Source organism: Ranitomeya variabilis, chromosome 1, assembly GCF_051348905.1.
Source record: "Ranitomeya variabilis isolate aRanVar5 chromosome 1, aRanVar5.hap1, whole genome shotgun sequence".
NCBI lineage: Eukaryota > Metazoa > Chordata > Amphibia > Anura > Dendrobatidae > Ranitomeya > Ranitomeya variabilis.
The window spans coordinates 605,729,825-605,747,361 of NC_135232.1; the positions used below are offsets into that span (position 1 = coordinate 605,729,825).

At 42.5% G+C, this 17,537-nt stretch overlaps 1 protein-coding gene across 2 annotated transcripts in view; it reads right to left on the reverse strand.

The window, feature by feature from the left end:
• LOC143770331 (uncharacterized) overlaps nt 1–17,537 on the reverse strand; it is a 600,942-nt gene that overhangs the window by 68,738 nt on the left and 514,667 nt on the right. For both annotated transcript variants that reach the window (XM_077259855.1, XM_077259863.1), the window contains 2 exons: nt 9,485–11,177; nt 5,429–5,599 (listed from right to left, as the gene is read on the reverse strand). In XM_077259855.1, coding sequence (XP_077115970.1) covers nt 5,429–5,599; nt 9,485–11,177 — 1,864 coding nt within the window. The remainder of the gene's footprint in view (nt 1–5,428; nt 5,600–9,484; nt 11,178–17,537) is intronic.

The following is a 17,537-nucleotide window of genomic DNA, read 5'->3' on the forward strand; positions in this document are numbered from 1 at the left end:
GATGGTGTGGGGTGCCATGTCAGCTGCTGGTGTTGGTCCACTGTGTTTCATCAAGGGCAGGGTCAATGCAGCTAGCTATCAGGAGATTTTGGAGCACTTCATGCTTCCATCGGCTGAAATGCTTTATGGAGATGAAGATTTCATTTTTCAGCACGACCTGGCACCTGCTCACAGTGCCAAAACCACTGGTAAATGGTTTACTGACCATGGTATTACTGTGCTCAATTGGCTTGCCAACTCTCCTGACCTGAACCCCATAGAGAATCTGTGGGATATTGTGAAGAGAAAGTTGAGAGACGCAAGACCCAACACTCTGGATGAGCTTAAGGCCGCTATTGAAGCATCCTGGGCCTCCATAACATCTCAGCAGTGTCACAGGCTGATTGCCTCCATGCCACGCCGCATTGAAGCAGTCATTTCTGCCAAAGGATTCCCGACCAAGTATTGAGTGCATAACTGAACATTATTATTTGATGGTTTTTTTGTTTGTTATTAAAAAACACTTTTTTTTGATTGGCCGGGTGAAATATGCTAATTTATTGAGACAGGGTTATCAGGAGTTGTATGCCAAAATCATCAGTATAAAAACAATAAAAGACCTGACAAATTTCAGTTGGTGGATAATGAATCTATAATATATGAAAGTTTAATTGTAATCATTACATTATGGTAAATAATGAAATTTAACACTATATGCTAATTTTTTGAGAAGGACCTGTATATTCAGCCTTTCTAGAAAAAAATAAGCTTAACCCATTGAGTTCTGTGGATAATCATGACAATCTTCTTTAACAGTATCTATAGGCAAGTAATGTGAAACATAGCTGCTACTATGTATTCCAAAAATAAAAGTGAGAACTGCAAGAATGTGAAGATGTTCTAAAAACTAACTGTGACCAAGCTCAATTTTCCATAACTGTTCTGTTCGGCTGTGTACTAAACATTGGAGACACAATAGATGATCTGACATCCTTTCAAGTAATTACTTTACAGATAAAAGAGCATTTATTATTATTCCTGTTTATTGTCCTAGAAAGAAAGAAGGAACATGCAGTCTCCCTCATACAAGTTATCTCAGCCAAAATTAATTAAGTCCTCTGCATCTACAAGCATTCAGCCATCACTTTTTTGTATTGAATGCTTACCATTTGATGCAGCCAAAGTTATGGCTCGCAAGGAGAGAACCTAACATAGTATACAAATAAATATTTGTAATGAACTACTGAGCCAAACTTACAGCATTGCTTTATCAAATTTATATGAAGTGTATTGTGTCCAATGTGAGCAACCAGGCAACACAAAAAGGAGCTTTTCAAGTGAGCTCTTTAAGGTATACAAATGTTATGAAGTCTTTGCCAACAAGGATGTGGTTTCACCAATGTGGGGTACATTTTTTAAAAAATATACTATTGCCATCACAGCCCCCCTTGCCCAAAATTCACCCGCCTATTAACAATACGGAGCACGTTAACCCTGGTCATCTAGTGGCAGCTAAGGAAGAGACATTGCTGGAAACCAAGTTAAGAAGGAGGCCCAATGTAGGGTTGTGGGTCTCTGAGACTTGTAATGGAGTGCATGGCCTGACAAGCATTTGCCTATGGGGGTTAAATTTCTTACAAATATACTATGGGCATCATAGACACCCTTGCCCAAAAATTGACTGTCTGTAGCAGCACAGAAGACGTTCAGCCTTGTGATCTAGTGGTGGAGAATGAGAAGACATTGGTGAAGGCCTCATTGAAAAGTAGGCCCAATTTAAATAAGCTGGTCTCCTAGACTTGTAATGCCCATACACTAAGTGTATGGGATGACAAACATTTCCCCATGGGGGATACATTAAAAAAAAAATGGGCATCATAAACACCCTTTCTCAAAAATTGACTCTCTGTAGTGACACAGAAGACGTTCAGCCTGGTGATCTAGTGGTGGAGAATGAGGAGACATTGGTGAAGGCCTCATTGAAAAGTAGGCCCAATTTAAATAAGCTGGTCTACTAGTCTTGTAATGCCCATACACTAAGCGTATGGGCTGACAAACATTTCCCCATGGGGGGATACATTTAAAAAAAAATGGGCATCATAGACACCCTTGCCCAAAAATTGACTGTCTGTAGCAACACAGAAGACGTTCAGCCTGGTGATCTAGTGGTGGAGAATGAGGAGACATTGCTGAAGTCCTCAATGAAAAGTAGACCCAATTTAAATAAGCTGGTCTCCTAGACTTGTAATGCCCTTACACTAAGTGTATGGGCTGACAAACATTCCCCATGGGGAGATACATTTTTAAAAAAGATACTATGGGCATCATAGACACCCTTGCCCCCAAAAAATTGTGACATAGGCATCACGGAATCCGTTCAACCTGGTACTCTACTGGTTGTGGATGATGAGGACGAGGATAAGGAGAATATCAACAACAAACAGACCAAATCTGGAAGCATATACCCATGTGAAGTTGTGAAAAGGTGCATGAGAATACACCTCCCCAAAAAAAGAGAATGTATTAGAGGTTATGTTTTGCTGTTTTCACTTGGTGATGTACAGAAGTATTTCCCAATCCAGCCCATGTTAATTTTTATAATAGTCAGCCTGTCAGCATTTTCAGTTGACAGGCGGATGCGCTTATCTGTTATAATTCCAACAGCGGCACTAAAAACTCGCTCTGACAGAACGCTAGCAGCAGGGCAGGCCAGGACCTCCAAGGCGTAGAGAGCCAGTTCATGCCATGTGTCCAGCATGGATACCCAATAATTAAAAGGCACAGAGGAATCACGGAGGACTTTTGTACGATCTGCAAGGTACTCCCTCAGCATCTTCACAAACATTGCAGTAATGAGTGTCACCCAAAATTTTTATAATGCGAGGGTCATGTGAAACGCAGCGCAACATAAAGTCAGCCATGCGTGCCAGACTGCTAAAAGGCAAGACTTCAGTGTCCTCACCAACAGGACAACTGACCATGCTTTCCTCTTCCTCGTCCTCCTCCTCCCTGTCCTCATGCCTTCCCCGCTGAACAGAGGGTATGACAGCTGTGCTTGTAGTACCGTCTATAGTGCATGAAAGTAGATCCTGTTCTTCCTCCTCCTCCTCATTGCCTACCAATCCAACTTGAGAAGACATGAGGCTGGGCTGAGTGTAATCCCCCTGTATGGTTCCTTGCTCCATGTCCTCATGCTCTGAATTTTGAAAAAAAAAAAAGAGTGGAACAAGGCTAGCAGACAGACCTATGAAACTTATGCCTGTCAAGCTACAATTTTTCCAACACAGATACAACAGGCCTCAGCCTGACACAACGGACTATATTAACTTTTTTTTTAGTGTTTTGTAGAATTTTTAAAATAAAAAAAAAGAACAAGGCTAGCAGACAGACCTAATTTTTTGTGCTTTTGGGTGAATTTGAAAAAAAAAAGAAAAGTAGAACAAGGCTAGCACACACATGAATGCAACCTATGCCTGTGGAAATACGATTTAAAAAAAAAAGAAACACCAGCCCTCAGCCTGACATAACAGACTGTATTAATTTTTATTTTTTTTTGGTTTTGGCTGAATTAAAAAAAAAAAAAACCCAAAAAACAGTGGCACAAGGCTACCACACAGGACTATGCTACGTATGCCTGCGGAAACACGATTTTTCACAAACAGAAACACCAATTTTTTTTGGCTTTTGGGTGAATTTAAAAAAAAAGCGTAGAACAAGGCTAGCACACACAAGTATGCTACATATGCCTGCAAAACTATGATTTCTAAACAGATACACCAGGCCTCAGTCTGACATAACAGACTGTATACAATTTTTTTGGGGGGTTGGGTGAATTTTGGAAAAAAAGAAAAGAAAACTGCAGTGAGATATATATTAAATCATCATCAGCAGCAGGCAGTTATGGAGCTTTGGGAGAGATGCAGTGGAAGCAATGGACACACATACAGTGCCTGCAGGCCTTGCAATGATGTGCATATGCTGTGCCCTGCCTACCTAGCGCTGCAATCTCGGGACCCACGAATTAGCCCTAAAAAGTACTGGTGGTTCCTCAGTAGTTGCACACTGAACAGTTGCAGACCTACACTAAGGGTACCGTCACACAGTGAAATTTCCATCGCTGCGACGGCACGATTCGTGACGTCGCAGCGTCGTATGAATATCGCTCCAGCGTCGTAGACTGCGGTCACACTTTGCAATCACGGCGCTGGAGCGATGCCGAAGTCCCCGGGTAACCAGGGTAAACATTGGGTAACTAAGCGCAGGGCCGCGCTTAGTAACCCGATGTTTACCCTGGTTACCAGCGTTACCGTAAAAAAAACAAACAGTACATACTCACATTCCGGCGTCTGTCCCCGGCGTTCTGCTTCTCTCCACTGTGTAAGCGCCATAGCCGGAAAGCAGAGCGGTGACGTCACCGCGTCACCGCTGTGCTCGCTTTCCGGCCGGCAGGCGCTCACAGTGCAGAGAAGCTGAGACGCCGGAGGACAGACACCGGAATGTAAGTATGTACTGTTTGTTTTTTTTACGTTTACGCTTGTAACCAGGGTAAACATCGGGTTACTAAGCGCGGCCCTGCGCTTAGTTACCCGATGTTTACCCTGGTTACAAGCGAACACATCGCTGGATCGCTGTCACACACAACGATCCAGCGATGTCAGCGGGTGATCAAGCGACGAAAGAAAGTTCCATACGATGTGCTACGACGTACGATTCTCAGCAGGGTCCCTGATCGCTGCTGCGTGTCAGACACTGCGATATCGTAACGATATCGCTAGAACGTCACGAATCGTACCGTCGTAGCGATGGAAATTTCACTGTGTGACGGTACCCTTACTCTTACAACCACGATTCTGACCCTATTTTGGCACCAGCTCTCCCTACACTAGCTAACTCCGGAGCAGAATGCAGCGAGCAGGGCGGCGCCAAGTTTCTTATACTCATGATGATAATGTGCGGCCAAGCCAATCACTGCACGACCACAACAAAGATGGCTGTGGCGTTTCATGGCCTAGAACACAATCCCTGCAGCGTGATTGGGTCTCTAAAGTCCGCCAAAAAGGCTGGGTGAAGCCACCAGTTCCCGCCGAGTAATTCCGGGCGAGTAACGAGTAGTGGCGAGCACGTTCGCTCATCACTAATAACTAATAAATCTAATACATTTCTATCATCTATCTATATCCAGTAAGATGTACATACAGTAAGATTGCTTCATTAGTTTGTAAACTAGCTTTAAATTACATAGAGAATTACAGTATATAAAAGATTATGTTAAAATCGGATTGCATACGGATACTAAGTGAGAAAAATTGCATTGTACACGTATGACACTCGTCCTACTTTTCTGGATCAACATCTGAGCGATTTTTTTTGTTTACGCAGATGTGAGCGAGGCCCGAGGGCACAGCCAGCTATAGACCAGTGTCAGAGTGTACATGTCTCTTATACCCACCGTAATTCCTCTATCCGGCAGTCTGGACTGGACAGAGCCTCCATCAGGTTACTGAAGTGAGGACCAGACAGACGGTTATCAGACAGGTCAAATTTGTTCAGGGACCGGTTATTCCTTGTTATAGAAGCCAACTGGATGCAGGAAATGTCTGTTAGATCATTATCATCTAATCTGTAAAATAAGAAAATTGGTGACATGTACACAGAGCATTATACAAACAGTTGATTGTAAATGTCTAAAAAAAAGTCCTGACTGGTTGATATAGGTACCTTCTTCATGTTTCTCATTTAGTTTTTACATGTCCCCCATTACTACGCAATATCCTCATTAAAACATAAACATACAGTTGTACTCAAAAGTTTACATACCCTAGCAGAATGTTTTCTTTCTTGGCCTTTATTCAGAGAATATTAAAGCTAACACCAAAACTTTTTATCCACTCACTGGTTAGTGGCTGGGTGAAGCCATTTATTGTCAAACTACTGTGTTTTCTCTTTTTAAATCATAATGACAACCCAAAACATCCAAATGACCCTGATCAAAAGTTTACATACCCCATTTCTTAATACCGTGTGTTACCCCCTCTAACATCAATGACAGCTTGAAGTCTTTTGTGGTAGTTGTAGATGAGGTTCTTTATTTTTGAGATGGTAAAGCTGCCCACTCTTCTTGGCAAAAAGCCTCCAGTTCCTGCAAATTCCTGGGCTGTCTAGCATGAACTGGGCGCTTGAGATCTCCCTAGAGTGGCTCAATGATATTGAGGTTATGAGACTGAGATGGCCACTCCAGAGCCTTCACTTTGTTCTGCTGTACCCAATGACAGGTCGACTTGGCCTTGTGTTTTGAATCGTTGTCATGTTTGAACGTTTAAGAATGTCCCATGCGCAGCTTCCTGGCTGATGATTGCAAATTTGCCTCTAGTATTTGCTGATAACGTGCTGCATTCATCTTTCCTTCAACTTTGACCAAGTTTCCTGTGCCTTTGTAGCTCATACATCCCCAAAACATCAGCGATTCACCTCCGTGCTTTACAGTAGGAATGGTGTTCCTTTTATCATAGGCCTTGTTGAATGTAACGTTTATGGTTGTAGCCAGAAAGTTCAATTTTGGTCTCATCACTCCAAATGACCTTGTTCCAGAAGTTTTGAGGCTTGTCTCTGTGCTGTTTTGCGTATTGTAGGTGAGACTTTGTGGTATTTGTACAGTAATGGCTTTCCTCTGGCGACACGACCATGCAGCTAATTTTTCTTCAAGTGCCTCCTTATTGTGCATCTTGAAACAGCCACACTGCTAGTTTTCACAGAGTCTTGTATTTCAGCTGATGTTATTTGTGGGTTTTTTTCTTTGCATCCCAAACAACATTCCTGGCAGTTGTGGATGACATTTTTGTTGGTCTACCTGACCGTGGTTTTGTTTTTACAGAGCTCCTGATTTTTAATTTGTTAATCAAAGTTTGAACACTGCTGTCTGGCATTATCAGTTCCTGTGATATCTTTTTGTATCCCTTTCCTGTTTTATACAGTTCAGTTACCTTTTCCCATAGATTCGTTGACAATTATTTTGCTTTCCCCATGACTCACAATACAGAAATGTCAGTGTCTGGATGAAAGATGCAAGAGTCTGTCTGGATCCCAGAAACTCACTCAGCTATTATGCACACACTGATTACAAGCAAACAGGTCACAGGTGAGGATGTTACCTTTAGTAGCCATTCAAACCCATTTGTGTCAACTTCTGTGCATGTTATCAGGCCAAAATCACCAGGGTATGTGAACTTTTGATCAGGGTCATTTGGATGTTTTGGGTTGTCATTATGATTTAAAAAGAGAAAACACAATAGATTGACAATAAATGGCTTCACCCAACCACTAACCATGAGTGGAGAAAAAGTTTTGGTGTAATCATTCATATTCTCTGAAAAAAGGCAAAAAAAGCACAAATTCTGCCTGGGTATGTAAACTTTTGAGCACAGCTCTATATAAACAATAGTATCACATCGAATGTGCACTTCTTTTAATTCTACTTCTAGGTGTTTTTAATGATATATACCGTATATACTCGAGTATAAGCCGAGATTTTCAGCCCAAATTTTTGGGCTGAAAGTGCCCCTCTCGGCTTATACTCGAGTCATGATCGGTGGTGGGGTCGGCGGGTGAGGGGGAGAGGGCGCTGAGGCATACTTACCTAGTCCCGGCGATCCTGTCGCTCCCCTTACCCGTCCCACGGTCTCCGGGTGCCGCAGCCTCTTCCCCTGAGCGGTCACGTGGGACCGCTCATTAGAGAAATGAATAGGCTGCTCCACCTCCCATAGGGGCGGAGCCGCATAATTCATTTCTCTAATCAGCGGTGCCGGTGAGCGCTGACAGAGGAAGAGCTGCGGCACCGGAGACCAGCTGTCCGGGGGAAGGAGTGGGACGCCGGGAGCAGGTAAGTATCGCATATTCACCTGTCCTCGTTCCACAGGCCGGGCGTCGCGCCATCTTCCCGGCGTCTCTCCGCTCTGACTGTGCAGGTCAGAGGGCGCGATGACGCATATAGTGTGCGCGCCGCCCTCTGCCTCATCAGTCAGTGCGGAGAGACGCCGGGAAGATGGCGCCGAGGAGCTGCAAGCAAGACAGGTGAGTATGTTTTTTTTTTTTTTTTTATTGCAGCAGCAACAGCTATGGGGCAATAATGGACGGTGCAGAGCACTATATGGCACAGCTATGGGGCAATAATGGTGCAGAGCACTATATGGCACAGCTATGGGGCAACGGTGCAGAGCACTATATGGCACAGCTATGGGACAATAATGGTGCAGAGCACTGTATGGCACAGCTATGGGGCAACGGTACAGAGCACTATATGGCACAGCTATGGGGCAATGGTGCAGAGCACTATATATATGGCACAGCTATGGGGCAACGGTGCAGAGCACTATATGGCACAGCTATGGGGCAACGGTGCAGAGCACTATATGGCACAGCTATGGGGCAACGGTGCAGAGCACTATATGGCACAGCTATGGGGCAACGGTGCAGAGCACTATATGGCACAGCTATGGGGCAATAACGGTGCAGAGCACTATATGGCACAGCTATGGGGCAACGGTGCAGAGCACTATATGGCACAGCTATGGGGCAACGGTGCAGAGCACTATATGGCACAGCTATGGGGCAACGGTGCAGAGCACTATATGGCACAGCTATGGGGCAACGGTGCAGAGCACTATATGGCACAGCTATGGGGCAACGGTGCAGAGCACTATACGGCACAGCTATGGGGCAACGGTGCAGAGCACTATATGGCACAGCTATGGGGCAACGGTGCAGAGCACTATATATATGGCACAGCTATGGGGCAACGGTGCAGAGCACTATATATATATGGCACAGCTATGGGGCAACGGTGCAGAGCACTATATATATGGCACAGCTATGGGGCAACAGTGCAGAGCATTGTATATATGGCACAGCTTTATGTGCAGTATCTATGGGGCAACGGTGCAGAGCATTGTATATATGGCACAGCTTTATGTGGAGCATCTATGGGGCCATAATGAACGGTGCAGAGCATTATATGTGGCACAGCTTTATGTCGAGCATCTATGGGGCCATAATGAACGGTATGGAGTATCTATTTTTAATTTTGAAATTCACTGGTACCTGCTGCATTTTCCACCCTAGGCTTATACTCGAGTCAATAAGTTTTCCCAGTTTTTTGTGGCAAAATTAGGGGGGTCGGCTTATACTCGGGTCGGCTTATACTCGAGTATATACGGTAAATATAAAACAACCCCCATATATTCACAATCTTCTGGACTTAGATCACAATCCCCAGTCCTCGCCTTGCTAAAATAAGACTCTTGCTCAGCCCAGTCTTCTGCTGCTACAGGGATCATTCGCAAGGTTGAATAGGTTATAAGGTATCTACCCCACATCAACTTTATAATAGGACCCAAACTAACAGCCTTGAAATATGAATGCAATATATTTATTAGATTTTGATTAGAATCCTAATACCACATAAAAATAAAATATACTGTAATTAGTATTTTACCTCAGATTAGTATTTTACCTTAGATTCTTCAGGTTATGTAACACTGATGCAAGTCTGTCTAGTCCTTCAATGTCTAAGGAACATCTAGAGAAATTGACTTCTTCTATATTAGGGCAGATTTCCAGGATAAATGCTAACACCGTGCAGTCTAGAGATGACATGTGAACTCCAGAAAAGTCAAATTTTCTGTGTGATCGTAATAACTCTAGCACTAAAGCCTTATTTCTGGATTCATACATATAGAAGAATATACTGAGAAGATGTTGCTTATTGGTTATACTTTGTCTCTGTTTTTCTACAATGAAGTTCTTCACCCAACTGATGACATTTCTTGAGGCCTGAGCTGCTTGTGGGTCCAGATATCCAGTTAGTATAGACCTTGTGGAGTTGTCTGATAAACCAAACAGGAACCGGAGGAACATTTCACCGCGTCCATCAGAATATGAAGTTGCATTATATAGTGATTTCTGTAACTTCACAGGAGAATAATCCACATAATGCACCAAGGCGGAGAAGAATTCCTGCACCGTGAGATGTAAGAAGGAATAGGACACAGGTTCTGCTGATTCCATCAGAAAACTTGATAAAAGCTTTGACTTCTTGTCCACATGAAAAGCATCCAGATCTCGGTCTTCAAAAATAATAATGCGATTCATTACCCCATGTTCTGCCATCCATCCGATGGACCGCAGGATCTCCTGAGCGTCACTTTTGTGCAGACTGTGATTGGACAGGATGTTGGCGATAAATATGACAAAGAGTTGTGTCACAGTTTTGGGTAATAATGACATCTGCTGATCACTACTTGTGGTCTGAAAGCTCCTGTATAGCACTGTACAGATGATCCAGCAGTACGATGGGATGTAACAGAACGTGTACAAAGTCTCATTCTGCTTCACGTAACTAAAAGCCTTTTCTGTCATTTCAGGATTAGAAAAGAAATTTTCAAAGTACATCTGTCGTTCTTCTGGAAAAAATCCAATGATTTCTACTTTTCTCTGGAAAACACTATAATCAATCGATGCCAGTCTGGTTGGGCGACTGGTCATCAGAACAGAACAACCTTTGAGAAGAGACTTTCTCACCAAACTAACGACAATCTGACCACAAGGTTCGGGCTGTTTAGGATTAGAGCACAAGTGATGGGATGTGAAATTGACTTCATGAAAACTTTCATCTAAGCCATCAAATATAAAGAGAAGTTTCTCTGGATCTTGAAAGATGTCTTCAAGCTGCTCCTCCAGATGTGGATACTGATGAAGGATCATGGTCTCCACACTTATATTATCCAGTCTGTTGAGTTCCCGAAATTTGAAGAAAAAGACAAAGGAGAATCTCTGATATAGTACCTTCCTTCCCCAGTCATAGACAAACTTCTGCATCAGGGTGGTCTTCCCTACACCGGGCACTCCAATCACCATTACCATATGTGGCACAAGATTAGATTGGTGGCACCAGCGGAACAATTTATTGGGAAAAATGTGCTGTAATTCATATTGGGATTTCTTTAAATATTCCTCATGTTTTTTTCCCATTTCTATGAGCTCATTCTCAGAGCGCTGCCTAAAGTGATTAGTGGAGACAATGATGAGATTCACATAACGTGTAGAAAATTGAAAACTTTCCTCTTGCTGATTAGATCTTGGAGGTTTGTTCTCTACAAGTTTTTCAGTTCTTTCATATAAATGTTTCTTGTGAGTATTCTGCACAACTAAAGAAAAAAGTCAACAAAAGGTCAATGTAACAAGTTAAAACAATACACTTTATTGCTACCTCTCAGAAATAAATACTAGATATGGGAATCTGACTACTAGATGTAAGGTTCGCAACTTTCTTTCCTTCTGGGATCCCTGCTGCAGCATATGATTAGCCGAGTTTGTGCAACATCATCAAAAGACACCTCATGGATCTTGGAAGGAAAGAGACTCCCATTCAACAGCCACAGACTCATGACCTGGCTGATAGACAGGAATCCCAGTAATTAATCTGCCCATCTCTAATAAATAAATTTACAACATATTCCTTGTTAGGAAAATACGTTATTTATTTCATTAGGCATTTTTTTTTATAAGACGTGGTTTGCCTTGTTCATATTTCCTATATGTAATCGCCTTTAAATCTTGGCCAATTATTATGTTTTGCTTATTTCATAATCATTTTAATAGTAGTACTCACAACACTTCTCACAAATCCAAGCAACCCAACCATTTACCTGAATGATTGCAAAGTGCTGCATAAATGACTGTAGCCTTAATATTAACAAGTTTGAAAGTTATCACTAATTCGCTGAATTCCTCACCATTGACAGTTCGACAGATTGGGCCTCCAACAATTTTGAGAAACTGACCTCAAAAGACCATGTGAATGGATAGGAGGGCAACCATGCACACTGTCACACTATTCATTCTTATGGGAGTGCCAAAGACGAGCTGAACACAGCTCTCAGCAATCTCTGGCGGTCCCATGAAGAATCAATGGAGCGCAGGTGCACATGATTGACCTCCAGTCCATTCACACATGGCTCTTCAGTGCCCTGATTTCAATATTGCTGGTCACCCCAGTGATCAAACCCTAAGTTATCCCCTATACTGTGAATAGGGAGATAATTTTCAAATTTGAGAATACCTTTTAAAATGCACAAAGCCTACAAGAAACAAAATGAGCAAAAAAACACGCTGTAACTAAATAAGAAAAAGCAAGTGGATTTTAACAACTCAGGGTTCTTAGTAATACTGTTTTTGATCAAAAATGGCATAAAAGCCATCTCACCATCATCAGGGTACCCTGATCGGGATGGTCCTATGCTGTCTAATATTAAAAACCTTACCATGTGTCAGAATTGACCTCAGTGTGTGAATAAGAGCAGACAAAAAGACTGGGTCCCAATGGGCACCAGTCTGGGGAAGCTTTTAAATGTAATTACCAGCTCAGAAAAGGGAGGCCACGCCCCGACTTGCACAAAATGCAAAAATACAAAGAAAAACATAAAAATTGAGCTTGGATTAAGTTGGTATACAAGCAGCACGGTCCTTTTGTCTGCCCTTATTCACACACTGAGGTCAACTCTGACACATGCCGGAGTTATTTAAATGCACTTGCTTTTTACTTATTTAGTTACAGCAGATTCAGGAGCTAAGGCAAGATACATGGTCCCAGTGTCTTCATCACAAGTAACCCGGGGAACAGGGCGAGCTAGGGCGCCCCTTGCGTTAGGGACAGGGAAGGAGCCCCTGGTTCTGGGACACCAATATCTCCACAACAGAGAAGAGAACATATTTTTGTTCTTTAGCCTTTTTCTCTTGAGGAAGTCAGTTTTGTAATAAGCTTTTTCTAACCATTATAGGAAAGCAGGAGGTAAAGTCTTGGATGGGAGGTATGAGTCACCGAGGTGCCTGGCGTGGGAGATGTAAGTCCCAGAGATGAAGCTTCAGCAACAAAAAGTTGCTGAGAGTTTTTTTTATTTATTACGACTGGATTTTAGGTCCTGTTTTTAGGAGAGGCCAGAAAAGTGTGGGTGGGAATGGTTGCACCCATACCTCTTCTAGCTGTACAGGTCCTATTTGATGAAGGTAATTTGTCTCACAGCTGTCTGTGTATAGGAGGAAGAAAATACCTCTTGTGTTGGCAGTTTCAGCCACAAGCTGATAGAGAGGACTTTAATCTGAACAGGTCAACCCACCCTGGTATTTGTTGCCTGATGGTGTATGAACTGTTTATTTTTTCTATTATATCTTTGTGCCCAGAAGAGGATGTTTTGTTTTGGAACCACTGGTGTTTTATGAAAGCAATAAAACTTCACATGTTTAGACCAGACTGCATTGCAGTAACAGCTGGCAAAGAAGGTGAAATCCCTACAGTTGGTGTTTGAATGTTGGTGTTAGGGCACAAAGGATGCACCACTGAAGCTACCACAGGGATATGCCTTGACGGTCACAAATATTTGACCTGCTGCACTTGGTACAAAAATGTCTACAGCCCCAGACTTGTTCCCAGGCACAGATGATGAAACAGTGGTGATGGACTGTTTTATTCATTCACTGCCTAGGCCGATGCAATTCTGGGTTGCCCAGGGAGATCCTCATAATGCAGATGATCTTGTGAGCCTGGTAGAGAGATGCCTGACTGTTGAAAATTCCCTGAGCAGTCAAGAGAGTGTAAGGTCACCTTACTGGGGTACCCTAAGGGGGTTGACACCCAAAAGAAGGGGATTAAATTCACACTCGTGAGATGTACCAGGAGGCAGCAGAGCCACTTCTGAGTTATCAGTCCCGTGCCGTTATCTGCTGGAGGTGTCATGCCCTGGTCATATAGCCGTCCATTGTCCTATGGCCATGGAATCAATGAACTGCAAAATAAGCCAGCACTGCTCCAACTTTGATTACCATGACTGCAGTGCTGTTCCTCATCCTAGCAAGTGGCCTCAGTCATGCCAGGTGACCGTTAACCCCTTAATGACAGCCAATACGTCTTTTAACTGACCTGACATATAAGAGAATAGCCTCCCCATACAGGTAACAATCCAGCAGCTGTCGGACAACTTTCTGCATTAGCCACGATCAGTGTTTGTACCGTCCAACTCTGTTTAACCCCTTAGATGCTGCTGTAAATAGTGACTACATCATTATAAATGGCTAACAGAGTGTGGGAGCTTCCTCTTTATCCCAATTGGTGCCCTCAGATCATGACTGTGTGGTCCTGATGTTTGCCATGGCAATTCACAACCAAATAGTGTCCTAAGAATCTAACGGCAGTAGTAATCTGTTCAGACGTTAGAAGCATTCAGGTATTAAAAATTCACATTTTAATTTCTGTCTTACCACTTTGCATTAATTCCTGTAAAGCACCTGAAGGGTTAATAAACTACCTGACAGCAGTTTTCGATATGTCAGGGGGTGCTGTTTTTAAAAAGGTATCACGTTTGGGGGTTTCCCAATATATGAGACCCCTAAAGTCACTTCAAACATGGATAAGTCCCTAAAAAATAAATTTAGTAAATTTCCTTGAAAAAATGAAAAATTGCTGCTACATTTTTAAACTTCCTAAAATGCTAACAAAATAAAATAACATTTTACAAATGATGCTGATGTAAAGCCGACATGTGGGAAATGTTATTTATTAATGGTTTGCTGTGGTATGACCATCTGGATTAAAGGGATAATCATTCAAATTTAAAAAATTGCTAATTTTTTATTTTTTTTCTCAAATTTTTGATATTTTTTATAAATAAACACAAAACATTTTGACCTAAATTTACCATTATCAGAAAGTATAATGTGCCACGAAAAAACAGTCTCAAAATCACTGGGATTTGTTGAAGTGTTGCAGAGTTATTACCACATAAAGTGACACTGGTCAGATTTAACTATGTCCCAGTGTCGGGACTCCTGGACTCTGGCAGTTTAGTGACCGTAGTAAGGGCCACACTTCCGCACATGCTAGTCCCTGGGTAGGGGTAGGAGTAAGATGTATCCATGGAGATGCCAAGAACTATCCCAGGGCCTGGGTCAACAAAAGCGCAGACAGTGTATCTGGGTCCTCTGAAGTGGGAGGGGTCAAAGACCTATTAAATCCTGTAATTGTCCAAAGTGACTTTCCATTGTTTTGGAATTTGTGGGTGAAAGCGGTAACACCTGGTAGCTCAGATGGCAACCAGGTTGCGGCTCAAAAAATCCCATCACATGACACGACCAACAATTTTTCATTTTCTGTACTTGTTGGAATTGAGAATGAGGAAGCACCCTGATGCCAATTTCCCTGAGCTGGAGATGTCTAGGGAAAACTTTGGAACCACCAAAGTCAATGAAATAACTCTAAAACGCACGCTCGAGAATGTAATGGTGTTGAATGGTGCACCTCAGAAGCTGGGGACTGATAATTGGTTCCCGTATTTTGCCTTGAATGTTGATCGGTTATAAACAGTAACCAAATTGAAAGGTGAGGCAGGGCTGGTGTTAGGAGGGGGTAGGCAAACTGGGCAATTGTCCACTGCCTCCACACCTTTGGTGGCCCGCAGCCTCTACAGCAAAAGCTACACTGATAATAGCATTAAAACTAATTTAAAAAACCCCACATATTTGGTTTCACTGCGTTTGTAAAAATCCGATCTTTAAAAAATATAAAAGTAAACTAACCTGATCGTTAAATAGCTTAACGAGAAAAAAAATCAAAATTCCGATAGAATTCTGTTTTTTTGGTCCAAAGCAACATTGCAATAAAATGCAATAAGAGGAAATCAAAACATTGTATTTTCCCTACAAAGTGTCAATAAAAACGTCAGCTCAGGGAACAAAAAATAAGCTCTTGGCTACTTTCACACTAGCGTTAACTGCATTACGTTTCAAAACGTCTTTTTTCAGAAAAAACGCATCCAGCAAAACTTTTTGCTGGATGCGTTTTTTTCCCATAGACTTGTATTGGCGACGTATGGCGACGGATTGGCATACGTCGTGTACGTTTTACGACGGATGCGTCGAAATTTGGCGACACGTCGTCTCAAAAAAACGTAGATTGTAACGTTTTTTGTCTCCGCCTAAAAAACGTGTCGCGACGCATCCTGCGGCATACGTCGTTGGCTGCAATGGAAGCCTATGAGCGACGGATGCGTCGGGACACGTCGTACGACGCAATGCAGCGCTGCAATACGTTTTTTTTACACTGAGCATGCTCAGAAGAAGTATTTTGTTGCCAATTGGCCAGACACCCCCAAATCTATATAAACCTGGCCTGGGCCTTGAACCCCACATATGCCAGCAAGACACAGAGAAGCAAAGAAGCCTGCCAGCAAGAGCCAGCCTGCCACAAGACCCCAGCCAAGCACAAGACCCCAGCCAGCCTGTCACAAGACTGCAGCCAGCCTGCCACAAGACTCCAGCCATCCTGCCACAAGACTCCAGCCATCCTGCCACAAGACTCCAGACATCCTGCTACAAGACTCCAGCCACCATAGCCAGTGTGAGTATTGCAATTTTAGTGTGCATCTGTGTGCCTGTGCATTTCTGTGTGTATGAGGTACTACTGACTACAGCAAGAGCTTAAAACCTGAAGAGAACCTGAGGCCTGCCATCGTCCTGCACCAGCCAGTGCCATGCTAGAGTCCAGATCCACCATGATGCCAGCCACTGTGAAGACCTGCTGCTTCAGCCAAAGGATTGTCAGCCTTTTGTATGTGTGTGTGTGTATGCGTCTTCTGATTGGTTTCACCTTTCTGCCTTTGTTGTACATATGTGTATTTGCATAAAGCTATGTGCGTGCATGTGTATGTGTGCATTTTTGGACGGCTGTGTGCTTTTGTACCATGTGCCTGCACCATATTATGCCTTTGCCAATTTTATGCCTGTTCATGTGGGAGGGTATGTGTCCATGTGCAGGATTGCATCAGGATGTGGTCAGGATTTTCCATCAGTATTTGTACGCCAAAACCAGGAGTGGGTGATAAAAGCAAAAGTGTGCCTGTTTTCGTATTATACTTTACCTAATTTTTACACTCCTGGTTTTGGCTTACAAATACTGATGGGAAATCCTGCCCAAATTCTGATGCGATCCTGAATGTGGACACATACCATGCATGTTTTTTGGGTACGTCTTGTTGATGGCATGTGCATTTGTCCATGCTGTATAATTGGTTATTTGCCTTTTTCTGATGTATTGACTGTATAGTGGTCTGTGCAGCATGTGGTTTAATTTTTTTTTTTTTTTTTTTAAATCTGATGTGTTTTTTAAAAAAGTCTAGCGGTGTGCAGCTTGTGGTTTGAATGTGTGAGTGTGGGGTTTTTCTATTTAATAAAAGTGTTGAATTTTTTTTTATTACAGTTATAACCATTTGCAGTTGAAGTACTTGTATTTAAAATAAAGAGCATGTCAGCTCCTTGTGATTTTTAAAAAAAAAAGTGCAAAAAAAAAATTATAATAAAATGTTTATTAAAAAAATGTCCGTAGTATTATTTCATAAAGGTAAATTTAAAACTGGTGTATGTACCAATGGTTACACATGCAATACAGGGTTGGTTGAGGGCTCATTTTTTTTAATAAAGGTTAACCTGTAATGTATTTTTTTTTTTTTTTTGGGGGGGGA